Source organism: Macaca thibetana, chromosome 9, assembly GCF_024542745.1.
Source record: "Macaca thibetana thibetana isolate TM-01 chromosome 9, ASM2454274v1, whole genome shotgun sequence".
NCBI lineage: Eukaryota > Metazoa > Chordata > Mammalia > Primates > Cercopithecidae > Macaca > Macaca thibetana.
Window position 1 is genome coordinate 97,090,326 of NC_065586.1, and position 15,435 is coordinate 97,105,760.

Consider the following 15,435-nt stretch of genomic DNA (forward strand, 5'->3'; position numbering starts at 1 on the left):
AAACCCCACCCACGCTCCGCGGAGGCTGCGGGAATTGCGCTGGCCTGCACCGCCCTGGGCTCCCATTGGCTGGTAGGGCCGTCAGTCATTCTATTCCGACACCTCCCTTGCGCTCCAGGGACAGACTGGTGTTACCTGGTCCCGGGCAGCGGAGTTCTTTACCCACCCCAGTTCTGGTTCTGACGCCCTAGTTCATCCCGCAAATTTAGGACTTGGGTCTCGGCTTGTTCCCCTCCCGCTAGAAGCACCTCTTCTCTGAGCCAAGACAGCTACCTGGGCTCCTGGAATTGCCACCCCTCCGTGGGCACCCTTGAGGCCTCCGTGGGGGGACGTCACCGGGCAGAGCGGGATGTGAGCCTGCGTTTGCTGCAGGCGTGCTCTGTGTGGTGACTGGGTGAGTTGTGAGTATGTGTGTGGCGGAGGGGGTGCCTTCTTCACTTGCATCCTCCTCCTCTGTCAGAAGGTGTCTCAGGCTACCCAGTTCTGGAATGGTCGCAGGGTGGGGCAGCTGGTCCCTGGACGGGAAGAATCCTAAGAATCCTTCTGATGCACTTATTCGGATGCAGACCGCGAGGTTCCTGGGGTCGTCTGCCCCTCCACATCCCAGGGGTGGGGCTACAGTCTGGGGTGCAGCGAGAGGGGTTGGGAGTGTAAGGAGACCAGGGACACAGTGGAGCTAGGGGTTACAGAGGAAGAGCAGGGAGAGGGCTGGGGACATAGAAGGGGCACAGGCACGACAGGAACAGGGCTGTGAAGTGATGCAAATGCCGCGCTGCTACAAGAGGAGCTTGTGGATACTAGGGTAGGAGCCCAGGGGGGCAAGCAGCCAGAGGCCATTGCCAAGGCAGCCATCAAGTAAACAAGCCAGGTGGTAACCCGAGTCCCTCCCGGCGCGCCAGCAGAGGACCGCCCCTCCACACTGTCCACCTGCACCCTGGGCTTTCTCTCTGGGCACCTAGACCTCTTGCTGCAGGGCTGGGGGTCTGCTGAGGCCCGCCAGGGGACTGTAAACAAAGGGAGCAGCGCCCTCAGCTCCAGCCCCTCCTCCCTCTGGCTGGGGAGGGGGCCAGAACTGATCCCCGAGGTGGGATTGGCTCTGGGAAGCAGCTTAGGGCCTGGTCCCGGTGGCCCAGGCCGGGGTGGGGGGGATCGCCTCGAATGACACCCACCTCCCCCAGTTTCTGCCAATCCCCGTGCCCACTGGGTGGGCGCGGCCGGGAAGTTCCTGCCCCTCCCTGCTGGTCGGCGTCACGCGTGACGTCCCGCGTGATGGCTGGAAGGGCCCGGCGGCGACAGCGGAGGCAGAGAGGAAGGCGGTTCTGAGAGCTTCAGGGAGCCCTGGAAAGCGTAAGTGCTCGCTGTCCCTAGCTGGCGGGGTTCGGGAATGCGGGTCAGAGAAGGAAGCCTGCCTTGAAACTATCTGTCCTGGTGCAGTCAATATTTTCGGCTCTATGGAGGTCCACAGGGCACAAGGGAGGTTGCAGGGAGGAATGTCAGGGTGGGGCTGTGTGTAGTTACACATTCAAGTGTCTGCAGATGGGCACAATGTGCACCTGTAACAGTCTTTGAGGGCCGGTGTTACAGGACACCTCCACTCTGTATGTCTGGGCAGGGTGTGCATGATGGTGTCTTTGTGTGTGGGTATGTGAGTGTGAGGGGAGGGCGTGTCTGCCTCTGCGGGAGGAAGTGTGGCTGGAGAGGATTAGTCATTCTGTAGGATTCTGCCCAACTCAGCCAGATGGCTGCACCAGGTTTTCCTCTCTGCGCTGGGTGGAGGGAGCAGCCACTGAATCCTGCTCTTATCGGAAGGCAAGTGGTTCAGAGAGGTGGATGAGTGTCTGTGCCAGCCCTATCTGGCCAGGGACCAGGGAGAGCCTGGAGTCATTCAGTGTGAGTTGGAGAAAATGGATCTGTAGAGGGGACTTGTGTGTGCCCACATGCACACACATGGCTGACATCAGAGTTCCCTGATTGAGATCTGAAACAGATAAGCCCTGGGTGGCCAGTAAGGCCTTGCTCTCCTCCAATCAGGGACTGGAGTGTGGGATGTCTTATGCCATTTTCCAAAATAGCCTTGGGGATTTGTATCCAGGTCTCAGGGCAGCTGGGACCTAAAGCTCACCTGAGCATGGGTGTGTAATATATATGTTATATATTCTTGTGTGTCTGCAGTACACGTGGCTGAGATGTTTGTTGCTGCTCATGTGTCAACCACATACATGTAAATCCTCCCTCATGAAAATCTGTACCAGGATAGAGCACAAGGAGATCTGTTTTCCTGTTTCTGGTCTTCCCCTCCCCTTCCTCCAGTGGCTGCAGGTCCCTGGGCGGGGACATTGCTGAGGAAACAGCTCCTTCCCACACCCTTGCTTACCTTTCTGGTCACCTTGAGCTCTTAAATGGACTGATGATAAGCTCAGGGGCCAGGACAGGGGCACCAAAATTTCCCCTAGCTGGAGCCCTTGGACCCTTGGACTCCCGCTCTGACCCTTGTGTCTGTCCTGCAGAAAATGGGTGAATTGCCTTTAGACATCAACATCCAGGAACCTCGCTGGGACCAAAGTACTTTCCTGGGCAGAGCCCGGCACTTTTTCACTGTTACTGATCCTCGAAATCTGCTGCTGTCCGCGGCACAGCTGGAAACTTCTCGGAACATCGTGCAGAACTACAGGTGACCACCCCCCAGTCTGACCCTGTGTGCCAGGATCTCATTTTCTGGGATTAATATAGTATGTCTTGTACCTGCCTCCTCAAGCTTGACAGTGACCCTGTCCCTCAATCCCCTCACTCTCTAGCCCCCTCTGTTGGCCAGAGCTTTAACCCAAAGGATTTTAGAGCATTTGGGTTGAGAAGATGGCACTGATATTTATGGGAAGGGCTGCTCTATGTTTCACAAACCTCTACAGGGACCTATCCCATCGCCGGGTCACCATCTGCAAGGATAGAGGTGCTCAAAGTGGAGTCCCAGGAAGATAGAAGGGAATTCCCCTTGTCTTTGGGAGGAAAAACTCTGGCAATGCTCGCAGCCATTTTTGACCCCCTGGAAACCACCATCACCCATGACCCAGCATTTTAGCAGAAACAGAAGGATACCCCTCTTCGTGTGGCTAGAAGGGAAATAGAAATAGGAGCCTCCACTTCTGGGAAACTTTGGCCCTCCTCCAAAGATAAGGAGCTCCCTTATGCTGAGACTAGAGGCTGAAGTTCCTGGTTCTCTGTCCAGAGTTACCCTGAGCTGGGCAGATGGGGCCTGTGAGGGTAGATCTGCCCCCTGGCATAGCTTGTCTGCTCCTTGCCAACTTCTGCAGGGCTGGCGTTGTGACCCCAGGGATCACCGAGGACCAGCTGTGGAGAGCCAAGTATGTGTATGACTCTGCCTTCCATCCGGACACAGGGGAGAAGGTGGTCCTGATTGGCCGCATGTCAGCCCAGGTGCCCATGAACATGACCATCACCGGCTGCATGCTCACCTTCTACAGGCAGGTCTTGTCCCATGTCCCCTTCTTGAGTGCCCTAGGCTAGAGCACGGCTTGACTAGGTACTTCTTGTCTGGGCCAATTTGGTGAGTGAAAGATTGTGTTAGAATCCCTTGCATTCCTCAGAATTCAGCCTCAGCAGTTCTCTCACCCCAGAGGCAGTAGGTGTGTTTGTATAAATGGGGGTAGGGGTACATAGGGGTTACCAGAGCAGGTTCTACGGCCATCAACTGGGTCCCTTCTTAGGCTTGGGGAGTAATTTGGTTTCATTACAGGGGTCTAAAGATGAGGGCCACTGTACGGGGGGCAGAAGTGAGTATCTTTGTTCCCTCAGGAAGACCCCAACTGTGGTGTTCTGGCAGTGGGTGAATCAGTCCTTCAATGCCATTGTTAACTACTCCAACCGCAGTGGCGACACTCCCATCACCGTGAGGTGAGAGCCGGCCCCCTGCAGCAGCTGCACTGTCCCATCTGACCCTCTTCTCCCAGCCCACAGTGCCCTCTCCTTTCTCTCCTGCTCCCTGCAGTCCCTGCAGCCAGTGCTCAGCGCTCTCTCCTCAGCCTGCCCCACCCCGACTTACCCTGCCTAACTGAAAGCATGAGGTCCTCTTATGCATGCTGTGGGGGACCCACCCCTCTTCACAGGGTGTGACTGGGGCTTCCAGACAAGTTTACGCTGGAGATGGAGGGAGGGCTTCCTCTGCAAGAAGCTTCCCCTTTTACGCCTCATGTATTGAGGACTTGGCATATCCCTAAAGGAAAGAGCCACCTGCTGGACTCTTCACCTCTCCCCGTGACCTGGCTCTTCCACCCACAGGCAGCTGGGGACAGCCTATGTGAGTGCCACCACTGGAGCTGTGGCCACGGCTCTGGGACTCAAATCCCTCACCAAGGTAAAGGCCCCCTACTCCCCTGACCCCCCCATTCATCCTCTATCTGCCTCCTCCTTCCTCATCACGCCTCCAGTCCTGACCTATAGGCCCCCTATATCTCCCCAGAGTCCCTCACCACCCCATGGCCCTCAGGGCCACTGAACAACACCCTTCCTCCGCAGCACCTGCCCCCCTTGGTTGGCAGATTTGTGCCCTTTGCAGCGGTGGCAGCTGCCAACTGCATCAACATCCCCCTGATGAGGCAGAGGTGAGTGACCCCGGCTCCTGGCACGTGCATGCCCGGTATAATGTAGCACAGTGTCCAGTCATGCAGACCACCTCAGAATGGGGACATCCCTCTCCCTCCTCAGACATGAGCTGCTGGGCCCTGGCTCAGTCTGACCCTGGGATCCTCAGATGGGAGAACCAGCCTTTGAGTCTGGGGTGTGTGAGGGAACCCTGAGGAGCCGCTGCCCATTCGGGCATTGCAGGCGGGATCCGGGGCCTGTGATCTGACCCTAACCCTGCTCCCTTCACAGAGAGCTGCAGGTGGGCATCCCGGTGGCTGACGAGGCAGGTCAGAGGCTTGGCTACTCGGTGACCGCAGCCAAGCAGGGAATCTTCCAGGTGGTGATTTCAAGAATCTGCATGGCAATTCCTGCCATGGGTAAGGCGGGAGTGGCTGGGTGGGGCACAGGAGACTCTGAGAGAAGTAGATGCAGTTCTCAGGGACTTTGGAGGGCTCTAGGGAGAGAGGGAGGAGCTTTGAGGGGAGTCACCCTTCACAGTTCCTGACTTTGACTCCACTACTAATGCTCTCCTTCTTGGCCCTGCTCTCCCCACAGCCATCCCCCCACTGATCATGGACACTCTGGAGAAGAAAGACTTCCTGAAGGTAGGCAACTCTACCTCTCCTGTCCTGGAATGGGGGATGGCTGGGAGAAGAAGTGACCAGGCCCCAACCCTCTCTCCAGCCTGGTCTGAGTCTCTAAGACTTGCCAGCCGTTCTCCTGACCCCTGTACCACCTCCTCCACCTTCATTCATTCAGCAAGAATGAACTGCGCTGGGGTGAAGGAACACTGTGGGGGCAGGAGGAGAGGATGAGGGAAGGAAACCAACTTCATCAGTGTTACTCCAGGGGCTTCTGATACACAAAGGAGGGGACTGTCATAGTCACACTTGATCTTATGCTCATTCTTTCACTCCCTAGTGCCTCCATACTAAGAGGTACACATGGGTGCACACACACACACACACACACACACAGAGAGAGACATGAACAGGACACGAAAGCAAAGCACAGGAACAAGCTCTGGCTCATTCACAGAATAATTTATTCACAAATGTATTGAGTGCCATGCACCAGGGATGTTTTAGGGCTGAGGAGACAGCACTGAACAAGATGGTTATGGCCCGTCCTCCTGAAGTTTATAGTCTGATGCAGAAACCAATAAACAAGGAGGCACCCAATAAATACATTCTTAGAAAGTGTAATATGTATGTGCTTTGTAGGAAAGCAGTGGGACAGTGTAATTGAGATTCATGGGGGAGAGCTGTTTAGACAGGATGGTCAGAGAAGGGGTCTCTAAAGCCCCGAAGGATGAGGAGAGAGGCAAAGAATGCAGAGAAGAGTGTTTGGAGTAGAGAAAATAGTCAGTAGCAAGGGCGCTGCAGCAGGAGGGGCTTGCACATTTGAGGAACAGGTTGGTGGTCCCTATGGCCAGAGCAAATTGAGAAGAGTGCCGAGGAAGAGACATGCTTGGAAAGGGTCAGATTCATGCCACTGGGATGGGAAGAGGTAAGTGGAAGTTCAGAGGAAGTTTCCTGAAGAAATCAGCTCCTGGAGGAAGTGAGGGAAGAAATAAAAGGGCTGGGGAGTGCCATGGCAACCAGTTCTGAGAGGTGAGAATGTGTCATGGGGTGCCAGGGAGGGTAATCAGCATATAGGCCCGGCTGGAGTGGAAGGGTGCAATCTAAAGGTCCCAGCTCTGTCATTGCTTTGGGAGAAAGAAAAGGGTCACAGGTCTAAGGGCTCCAAGGCAAGGCTGATGGGATAGAGCCATGGTGGGTGAAATGGGGTGACAGTGAGGCAGGGGACATAAGCCATTCCATTGTCTCTCTGTCTCTCCACAGCGCCGCCCTTGGCTGGGGGCGCCCCTGCAGGTGGGACTGGTGGGCTTCTGGTAAGTATGCAAGGAATTAGCTGGGGTGTGTGGGAGTGCTTTGTCCATGGTGGATGTGGGTAGGTATGAATTGTCTTTAAGATGTTTATAGACATCATCCATTCATACATTCAGTGGGTGTGTGTTTTGAACACCTATAGGGTCTACTTTGTGTGTTGGGGGCGGTCCCTGTCCTTGAAGGTCAAGAGTTTAGTGAGGGGGTTCCAGTCTTCATCTATAAGAGGAAACCATGGAAATGTACCTTTTGGTGCCATCCAGGACATTCATGCCCATTTAATTCCTGATTCTGCCACTTACTGGCTGTGGGGCTCTCTTTCCTCAGAACCAGATGTCTAGGTTGGGTTTACTATTCCTAAAAGGTCCTTTCAGCTTTTATCAATCTCCACCCTTAGGAGCTATCTCCAAGGATGGAGTGGGGTGTAGGGAGGGAACACCCTAAGGTCAAAGCTTTACAAATCTTTCCAACACTCGTCTCCCCCAGCCTGGTATTTGCGACCCCCCTGTGCTGTGCCCTATTCCCCCAGAAGAGGTAAGTGCTGTCCCTGGGCTGGGCGGGGGACTCTGGATTGGACTCTGCATCTCTGGGCCAGCTGACCTAGGGTTCTCCAGTGTGTTCAGGAGGCGGCCTGGCAGGCACTCCACGGATTCTGGGAGTGGGGGAATGACAGTGAGCCAGTCCTTCTGGCAGTAGAAGGAGAGGATTCTTCAGCCTGGGAGGAGGTGGGATGGCAATCCCTGGGCCTGAGTGGGGTTGGACTCGGGGGACATTAACCGGCCTGTGCTGTTCTATTGCAGCTCCATAAACGTAAGCAAGCTGGAACCAGAGCTGAGAGCTCAGATCCATGAGCAAAACCCCAGCGTAGAAGTGGTCTACTATAACAAGGGGCTTTGAAGAGGGTCAGCCTCTGTCCCCTCCCTCAGTTCCTTGGGCTGCTGCTTTAGTGGAGTCATGTCACCCCTGCCACTTGCCTATCTGCCTAGCACTGGGTAGGGGCCTTGGTGGGCAGATGGCCATTGAGGGTAGCAACCTATTAGGGTGGGGGAGGTACCACCATAAGGCTTTTCCTCCCCTCTCTGGTTTCAAAGAGCAGAACGCATAACCCCTCCCTCCTGTGCTTGAGTGTCCACACATATACATACATGATACATATGTGCATTTGTACATTGGGTCCTGAAAGCTAGGAGCAGGCATGCTAGCCTAGTATGTTCTGACATCTGGCTTCCCTTCTCAGCCTCATGTCTACCTGCCTGCCAGCCAGGCTACAGGTGGGACTTCCTTCTCTAAACTGTTATACCAGCCAAGTTATATTTGATGGCACCTCATCCCTTCTAGACATAGGAGGAGCCCCAGGATCTCAGGACATAGACTTATAGACACTAGTAGGCCAAAGTGGGCTGAATCCTTCAGGTTTCTGATATCTAGCTCCCCAAGCTGACTGGGCTGGCAGAGGAGAACATGTTTGGACAAGGGAGGCAGGGGACTTATGCATCCCTCAGTGCCATCCCCTGTATTCTGGAATAGCTCTGTTTCACCTCCTCCTCTCTACCAGACGAAGGAGCGCCTGTGTCCTGTACTGCCCTCGCTGTCTCCCCCAGCACCCTACTCGGCAGCGTGGGCATCTTCAGGCACAGTCTTAGGAGTTCCTGGTGTGCTCTGACATCATGACCTCAAATCTAAATCCTACAATCCCAACTCCTTTTCCCAAACAAAAAGCCACAGAGGCAGAGCAAGCATTCCCCTTTAAGAGCTCCCACTGCACCCCCTCCCAAGGGACACAGCTGTAGGAATGGTGCTTAAACTCCACAGGTATCAGAGAGGGTGTAACTAGGATATCCTCAAGGGCCGCTAGGCCCCGAATGTACAATGTTAAGACAGGGAATTTTGTGTTCCATTGACTTTTTTTTTTTTTTTTTTTTTTTTTTTTGGACGGAGGTTCACTATTTTGTCCAGGCTGGAGTGCAATGGTACGATCTTGGCTCACTGCAAGCCCCGCCTCCTGGGTTCAAGTGATTCTCCTGCCTCAGTCTCCCAAGTAGCAGGGATTACAGGTGCGTGCCACCACATCTTGCTAGTTTTGTATTTTTAGCAGAGCCAGGGTTTCACCATGTTGGTCAGGCTAGTCTCAAACTCCTGACCTCAGGTGATCCACCTGCCTTGGCCTCCCAAAGCTCTGGGATTACAGGCACGAGCCACCACACCCAGCCTGTTCCACTGACATTTCTTAGACATTCAGCAAAACCCCCACCTTAACCTCTTTTCTTTCTTGAGGGTTGGTCCTGTCCCTACCTCCACCCTCCCACCCCCTGGAAGAGGAAGGGCCCGGGCATCAGTGGCTAGTCCAAATAAAATATGGGCTTGGGGATGGAATGGGTGGTGGCATTCCATCCCCAAGTGTAGTTAGATCCCAACTCCCATGACCTCTGGCTTCAGTGGTAGGTGGGGCAGGGCAGATAAAAGGGCTTCAGTGGGAACCTCTGAGAGCATTTGTTCCCCAAAGGGGAACTCTGAGAGTGAGAACTGATGCAGTTCCCCCAATCAACCGCCCCCAGTGATAACATCTATGAAGTCAGCCATTACTCAATAAACTGCAAACTTGTCTACTTCTTGGTCTTCACTTGATTCCATGTCCTGAGGGCCCAGAAAGAGTCCCCTGCCTGCAGCCTTCCGTCTCTCCCCACTGAATGCAGGTCTTGTCTCATTCCTCCCCTTGTGTAGGGAGCCTCAACCCCCAGCAGAGGGAGCTCTGAGATTAGAAAATCAGTCCTCCCACTGTCAAACCAAGTATGTACTATAAGGTAGACAGGGAATGTAGATGCTTTCACCTTCTTTTTTTCTTTTTCTTTTCCTTTTTCTTTCTTTCTTTTTTCTTTTATTTATTTCTTTCTTTTTTCTTTGAGACAGGGTTTCACTGTATCGCCCAGGCTGGAGTGCAGTGGCACAGATCAGTGGCTCACCGCAGCCTCGACCTCACCAGTTCAATTGATCCGCCTGCCTCAGCCTCCCAAGTAGTTGGGACTACAGGCACGTGCCACCAAACCCAGCTAATTTTCTGTATTTTTTTATAGAGATGGTTTTTGCCATGTTGCCCAGGCTGGTCTCCAATTCCTGGGCTCAAGCCATCCACCTGCCTTGGCCTCCCAAAGTGCTGGGATTACAGGCGTGAGCCACCGTGCCCGGCCTAGATAACCAGTTTTAATTTCATCCTGTCCTGTCAATCACTAAGCCCACTGGAATCCTTGGTCAACTCTTTTTTTTTTTTTTTTTTTTTTTTTTTTTTTTTTTTTTTTTTGAGACGGAGTCTCGCTCTGTCGCCCAGGCTGGGGTGCAGTGGCCAGATCTCAGCTCACTGCAAGCTCCGCCTCCCGGGTTCCCGCCATTCTCCTGCCTCAGCCTCCTGAGTAGCTGGGACTACAGGCACCCGCCACCTCGCCCGGCTAGTTTTTTGTACTTTTTAGTAGAGACGGGGTTTCACCGTGTTAGCCAGGATGGTCTTGATCTCCTGACCTCGTGATCCGCCCGTCTCGGCCTCCCAAAGTGCTGGGATTACAGGCTTGAGCCACCGCGCCCGGCCCCCTTGGTCAACTCTTAAAGCTCTTTCTGCAGTTACACTTTTGGCCTTTGGCAATCCCCTTGAAAAGAGGCCTTGTATTTCCAAAAACTGCAATCACTTTTGCACCAATCTAATACTTTTACTGGAAAATGTAACATAACCCCATCTAGGGAGTGAGGTACAGAAATCTCTGCAAAACAAAACCCTTAAGAACATTTTGTAACAGAGTTATCTGTGCTCCACAGATAACACTAAACCATGTCAGAGAAAAGATTGGCCAGGGCACTAGTGGGCTTCTCTGTCATCTTTCCTTCCTAATTCCACACCAGTTTCTCAGACACATCAAAAGAGTTAGCTATAGGGCACATCACAGACTCTCTAGGGACAAACCTTAGCCAGTTATACCTTCCAAACTGCCTCCTTATACTTGGAAATTTCCTCAGAAGTCAGCATTTGGGCTGAAGGGCAGCACCTTTTTCACTGGAAAGTGCTCTGCCCCATTCTCCTGTGGGCCTCCTGTCTTCCTCCCAGACCTCAGACTCCAGGAACCCTCTCTGGAAGCCCGCATTGGTGTCCTTGGCCTTCCCTCCCATCTTCTTCCCCATGCCTGGCCTCATTTGCTCCAGAGCCCCCATCCTGCCTATTATGAAGACCGGAAAGACCACAACCTTCCCTCTCTCCCTGCCCATGTTCTAAGTCTAGCCTGGCCATAGGGAGGTGGTCAAGTACGGATATCCTGCTCCTTTCCAGGATCACTGGAACCAATGACACAGGCTTCCTAAGGACAAGTAATCAGGGCCAGCTTCAGCTCTGGCACTGTGGGGCTCTGACAGACTCTAGCCTAGTCCTGCTGGGTCTGGTGCCCTACAAGTCAGAGCCAAGCCCCATTTCTTCTCAGTGAAGCTTGTCCATTTTAAGCCCTGCCCCCGAGCCCTCGCGGTCAAAGGTAAGCCACGCCCCTCTGGGAACAGACAGTTCAGAAGCAGAGTCCCGCCCCTGCTGTGGTCCCTGTCAGTCAGTTAAGCTAGGCTCCGCCTCCTTCCCGTTTCCCGAGCAACGGCTTTAGTGCCTCAGGCCGGGAGTCTCCCTCACCTTCCGGGTCGGAGCTTGGAAGCTACGTCTCAGATCCGCTTTCTCGCTGACCTCGATCCTGGGTCGCTAAATCTACCAAGTCCCCCTCCCTCCTTTCCAATTTCGAAACCCACGAGTTCCCTAGCGCCAGCACTTTGACTTCCTGCCCAGAAATCCGCGAGGTTTTTGAGGAATCACGCGAGGTCTCTCCTCCTGGATCCCAAGCCCGGATTTTTTCAGCTGCCTCTGAGGCTGCTGGCTCTTTCTCCGGCGCCGCCCTCCTCCTTTCCCTCTCTCCACCCTTGCGCCTAACAGTCCAGGAAACGTTCGCTGAACTCTTAATTGTGGTTCTGTGGCCGGCGCTGGGTAGAAATGGGCGGTTGGGTGAACAGAGAAGCTACCCTTCCACCTGCTGGTACACAGCGCGTGCCCGAAAGGCATGAAGGACAACTGTTTGCTAGGAATTGGGGAGGAATCTTGATTCAGCTCTATCATCCCCAAAAGGGGAGTTTCCTAAGATGCTCTCTTCTTTCTTCCTTTATACACATCTTTTCCCTCATTGGGGCTCTCCTAGGCTCCAGTCCCAGCTCAGGCTGCCAGACAAAAGCAGCCTCTGCTGCAGGCCACAGCCTCCGGTAGCTTCCTCCTTCCTCTTCTCAGACCAGCAATGTTTGCAACTGAATAACGACCTGGAGAAGGCGGGAGGAACCCTGCATAGCTTGGACTACACACACAACCCCATATCCAAAACCTCCAGTAGGAAAATAACCCCATGCCTTTAATAAAGAAATGAAAAGCTCCTTGAGGCTGAAGTGCTTGCTTATGGGGCAAGAGTTTGCTATGTTAACCTATAAATTAACCAGCTATGTTATTTTCCTTCCGACTTCCCCTCCTCTATCACCAGCAAGTCCTCATCAATTGACAATTTTTATTTACCAAAAGGAACACTTTGGTTTGGGTTTTGAGATTATCTTGTTGAAACCAACAGAAAATAATTGTGGCTAGCTTCACTAAATAGGGGGAGATATTGGAAAGATTCTGCTGTAGTTTTCATACCTAGAGATGGAGGTTAATAACAGGACTGGAAAGGACAAAGCTAGTTGTGAGGGTGTCAGCAGCTGGAGTTTATGGGCGTGGCAATCCCCTTGAAAAGAGGCCTTGTAGTGCCAAAAACCGCAATCACTTTTGCACCAACCTAATACTTTTACTGGAAAATCTATGTAACATAACCCCATCTGGGAAGCGAGGTACAGAAATCTCTGCAAAACAAAACCCTTAAGAACATTTTATAACAGAATTATCTTTGCTTTCTCCAAGTTTCAAAAACTGGAATAGCTTAGATCAGTTGTGTACCCTAAGGAGGTGGCCAGGGGTCAGGGTCAACATGCAAGGACATTGGACATTCAGGTTTACTTCTGACGTTGAGGCTGTAACCAAAGCAGGGCAATTGCTGTGAACTGGGAATCACCCTGATTGGTATTTACATGTATTACTGGCCTTATATAGATGTTTCTTTCCAGTTTAAATGAAAGCCCACCGAGGGCAGGTGCCATATCTTCAGTTTAAAATTGTAGTAAAAAACACATAACATGCTATGTACCATCTTAGCCATTTTTAAGTGTACAATAATAACTATATTCACATTGTTGGCTGGGTGTGGTGGCTCACGCCTGTCATCCTAGCATTTTGGGAGGCCAAGGCTGGAGGATCTCTTGAGCCAAGGAGTTTGAGACCTGCCTGGGCAATATAGGGAGACCTTGTCTCAAAAAAAAAAAAAAAAATGTATACACACACACACACACATATATATTTTTTCACATTGTTGTGAAACAGGCTCTAGAACTTTCTCTTGCAAATCTGAAAGTATATACCCATTAAACACCAATTCATATATTGCCTTTTAAATGCCCACAGCATCTACAATAATGCCTTATCCACAGTAGGCACTCAATACTTGTTTGCTGAATAAATGAATGAGGAATCCAAATGTGCCCTAAATCCCACCCAATCCCACTCATATATTGATCTCAGGTCATAAACACAATGGTTCTCAATCTGTTTTATACCTCAACAAATGTAAAAATGTGACACCTTCAAAACAAGTGATGGCTCACAGCTTTAGTGATTTTCAGCTTGGAGGATGGAGAAGCATGTCCTCCCAGGGAGGCGTATCAGAATCTTGGCGATAACATGGCTTGAAAATTTCCCTGAGGAAGTGAAGCTTGTCCCCTACTTATTATAGTCAGCAAGACGAAGGAAGAGCTCAGCTCCTCCCTCCCTCTTCTCTTGTCAGAGCTCTAGGAGTTTCCAATGCAGGGAATGGGGTGTTGGAGAGAGTGTCTCATATGTAATCAGAGCCACTCTCTCCAAGTCTGTTGTTTATCTCTTTCCCTGAGCAAGCCAATGCCTATTTCCTTTGGCAGTTCCCTGTGGGGCTAACCTACCCTTCACATCTGCAGCTTCTTGGGGCTGGCACCAAACTGCTATGGCTTAAGGCAGGCTGGAAGGCAGACATCTTCATCGTACTGTTGTCCAGTTCCTAGAGAATGGTCCCACAGCTGTGTTGCTTGTACTTAGTGATATAGTTTCATTTTCATGACCTTCTTTCCAAGGCACCAAGGCACAGTAGGGTGGGATGGTGATGCTGGTCAGTGATGGTGTCAGGTAAAACATCACCCTGCGCTCTACCTGGCAGCATTACTTTCTAAATTCTCAAGTTGTCTGAGTGTGGTTCATCCTGCTAGATTTGTTCATCACTGCTAATGATCTTTTCTTTCTCTCTCTTTTTTTTTTTTTTTTTTTTTTTTTTGGAGATGGAGTCTCACTCTTTTTGCCCAGGCTGGAATACAATAGCGCAATCTTGGCTCACCGCTACCTCTGCCTCCCAGGTTCAAGCAATTCTCCTGCCTCCGCCTCCCAAGTAGCTAGGATTACAGGCACGTGCCACCACGTCCGACTAATTTTTATTTTTAGAAGAGACGGGGTTTCCCTATGTTGGTCAGGCTGGTCTCAAACTCCTGACCTCAGGTGATCCACCCATCTCAGCCTCCCAAAGTGCTGAATTACAGGCGTGAGCTACCGTGCCCAGCATCACTGGGCTTTTAATGGTTACTGTAATACAAAGAACTATACAAAAGTCAATGTGGAAAGGGAAATGAGAGTGACAGTGTCCAAGGTGATTCCAAGTCCTGAGAAGTTACACAGAACCCAACAGGCACTTGCATCCCATCAGTAAGTAATTGGGGTTAAGAATGAAATAAAAATATTCTTTTTTTCTTCCAATTTATGTGTATTAGTTTTTCAGACAGCTACAAAGTTGTTAGGATGTCAATACTTAAGTTGTTTGGACCTAAGTACTTGAAGAAAACTGTTAGCTAAGCCCTCTCCCTCCCCCTCCCTCCTCTCCCTTTCCTTCTCTTTTTTTTTTTTTTTTTTTTTTTGATGGAGTCTTGCTCTGATGCCCAGGCTGGAGTGCAGTGGTGCAACCTCAGCTCACTGCAACCCTGCCTCCCAGGCTCAAGTGATCCTCCTGCCTCAGCTTCCTAAGTAGGTGGAACCACAGGCACCCACCAGCATGCCTGGCTAATTTTTGTATTTTTAGTAGAAAAAAAAAGTTGTATTTTTAGGGTTTCACCATGTTGGCCTGGCTGGTCTTGAACTCCTGGCCCCAAGTGATCCACCCGCCTCAGTCTCCCAAAGTGCTGGGATTACAGGCGTGAGCCACCATGCCTGGCTGTTAGCTATTTCTTTTGGCTTAAGGTGCTGTGAAAAAATTACTGAAAAACGAAGGGTTCTATAGATGTAGAAAGTTTGAGAACTTTTGTCCTAAATAAATGAAGGAAGAAATGAAGGAATACAGGCCAGGCATGGTGGCTCACACTTGTAATCCCAACACTTTGGGAGGCCAAGGTGGGAGGATGGTTTGAGTCCAGAAGTTCAAGACCAGCCTGGGGAACATAGCAAGACCCTATCTCTACAAAAAAAAAAATTTTTTTTTTTTTAAACTAGCTGGGTATGGTGGCATGTGCTGTAATCAGCTACTTAGGAGGCCAAGGCAGGAGAATCACTTGAACCCAGGAGTTCGAGGTTACAGTGAGTTATATCATTGCACTCCAGCCTGGACAAGAGAGTGAGAGCCTGTCAAAAGAAAGAAAAAGGAGAGAAAGAGAAAAAGAGAGAGAAAGAAAAAGAAAGAGAAAGAGAGGAGAGAAAGGGAGAGAAAGAAAAGAAAACAAAGGAATATCACTGGGCTGTATTTGGGTCTCAGACCTGCCCTCTGTA

The 15,435-nt window shown here is 51.5% G+C and overlaps 2 protein-coding genes across 2 annotated transcripts in view; one reads left to right on the top strand and one right to left on the bottom strand.

Annotated features, from left to right (window-relative positions):
• The window catches only part of NDUFB8 (NADH:ubiquinone oxidoreductase subunit B8), a 943,883-nt gene that overhangs the window by 514,382 nt on the left and 414,066 nt on the right, over positions 1-15,435 (bottom strand). The gene's annotated exons all lie outside the window — the stretch shown is intronic.
• SFXN3 (sideroflexin 3) lies at positions 65-9,296 on the top strand. Its single transcript, XM_050805032.1, has 12 exons — positions 65-394; positions 1,179-1,347; positions 2,508-2,671; positions 3,309-3,483; positions 3,815-3,909; positions 4,294-4,369; positions 4,531-4,616; positions 4,888-5,015; positions 5,194-5,243; positions 6,483-6,532; positions 7,014-7,061; positions 7,328-9,296. The coding sequence occupies exons 3-12, from the start codon at positions 2,511-2,513 to the stop codon at positions 7,422-7,424; spliced, it is 966 nt and encodes a 321-aa protein (XP_050660989.1). The 5' UTR covers positions 65-394; positions 1,179-1,347; positions 2,508-2,510; the 3' UTR covers positions 7,425-9,296.

Coding starts and splice junctions, on each gene's coding strand:
- SFXN3 (XM_050805032.1), top strand. CDS start 2,511: ATGGGTGAATTGCCTTTAGACATCAACATCCAGGAACCTCGCTGGGAC. Junction 3,484..3,814: donor TGCTCACCTTCTACAGGCAG/GTCTTGTCCCAT, acceptor TCCCTCAGGAAG/ACCCCAACTGTGGTGTTCTG. Junction 4,617..4,887: donor ATCCCCCTGATGAGGCAGAG/GTGAGTGACCCC, acceptor CTCCCTTCACAG/AGAGCTGCAGGTGGGCATCC.